General features: G+C 61.7%; 1 protein-coding gene across 1 annotated transcript; it reads right to left on the bottom strand.

Moving 5' to 3' along the window:
• Positions 1–14: 14 nt before the first annotated feature.
• GPX3 (glutathione peroxidase 3 (plasma)) lies at positions 15–1,296 on the bottom strand (the record flags this gene model as incomplete). Its single annotated transcript, XM_009878633.1, is given in 4 exon segments — positions 15–239; positions 533–632; positions 815–932; positions 1,143–1,296. Coding segments are annotated over 4 exon segments (597 nt in total), but the record flags the coding sequence as incomplete, so codon positions are not given.
• Between the last annotated feature and the right edge of the window lie 34 nt (positions 1,297–1,330).

Here is a 1,330-nt window from a genome sequence, read left to right on the forward strand (position 1 = left end):
GGCCCTGACCTCTCCTAGCCCTCCCGCTGCTGGTGCTGCTGCCGCTGCTCCCTGATGTAGGCGATGATATCGTTCTTCACGACGGAGATACTGGCACGGTGGTACCAGCGCATGACAGGCACGCCATCAGGGCCCACCAGGAACTTCTCAAAGTTCCACTTGATGTCATGGTTCCGCAGAGGCTCCCAGAAGAGGTTCTTGGGGTGCCCGAACTCCTCCGCCACCGGGGGACAAGAGTTCTGCAATGAGAGGCCAGTGCATCACCGCCTTGCCCCACCTCAGAAAAACAGCCTGGGTGCTGCCCCCCTCTCCCCCCTTGCCGTGGCACTTACCTTCAGGAAGGTGAAGACCTTCTGCTCTTTGGCCCCATTCACGTCTCCTTTCTGGAAGAGTTGGAAGTTGGGGACGAAGCCACCGCCTGGCCGGACGTACCTGTGAGGGGTCACAGAGTGGGCAGCTCCCAGGGCTGCACAGGGTAGTGGAGGATCCCCATGGGTGCTGCCCCCCTCTCCCCCCTTGCCGTGGCACTTACCTTCAGGAAGGTGAAGACCTTCTGCTCTTTGGCCCCATTCACGTCTCCTTTCTGGAAGAGTTGGAAGTTGGGGACGAAGCCACCGCCTGGCCGGACGTACCTGTGAGGGGTCACAGAGTGGGCAGCTCCCAGGGCTGCACAGGGTAGTGGAGGATCCCCAAACCTTCTGCTTTGGGGGGCCACGGCCAGCAGGAGCTGCAGCCTGTGCACCCATGGCCTGGTTGGAGACCCCAGCCCAGCCGAGGGAGGCAGGTGCCCTGCAGCCCCCTCCGCAGTACTCACTTCAGCGCAGGAAGGATCTCTGAGTTCTGGCCAGGTTCCTGCTTCCCGAATTGGTTGGAGGGGAAGCCCAGGACGACGAGCCCGTAGGGCCCCAGCTCATTTTGTAGTGCATTCAGTTCTGTGCGCAAGCAGAGCCGGGGAGGGGTTAGCAGAGAACTGGGCTGACAACGCCTCGGGATGTACCTGGCCGTGGCTGGGTCCGGGGGAGCAGGCGTTCCCCCCCAGCTCCCTGGGGCAGAACAGACCATGGGGACGTGCCGCATGACGCTGCCTGCCCCTCAGCTGCCCACCCTGTCCCAGGGGTGCTCGTGCCCCATGGGACCCTTACCAACGTATTGCAGGGTGAGGCCTCAGTATGTGGCCACATTGACGAAGAGCACCATCTTCCCTGCATAATTCCTAAAGGGGATATATTCGTCCCCATCGATGGTCAGGGCCCCGTAGTCGTAGATGGTTCCCTCCACCGAGTCGTAGCATTTCACCTGTGGGGCGAGGAGCATCCTATAAGACCAGGTA

This window comes from Apaloderma vittatum, unplaced genomic scaffold (genome assembly GCF_000703405.1).
Source record: "Apaloderma vittatum isolate BGI_N311 unplaced genomic scaffold, ASM70340v1 scaffold27680, whole genome shotgun sequence".
NCBI lineage: Eukaryota > Metazoa > Chordata > Aves > Trogoniformes > Trogonidae > Apaloderma > Apaloderma vittatum.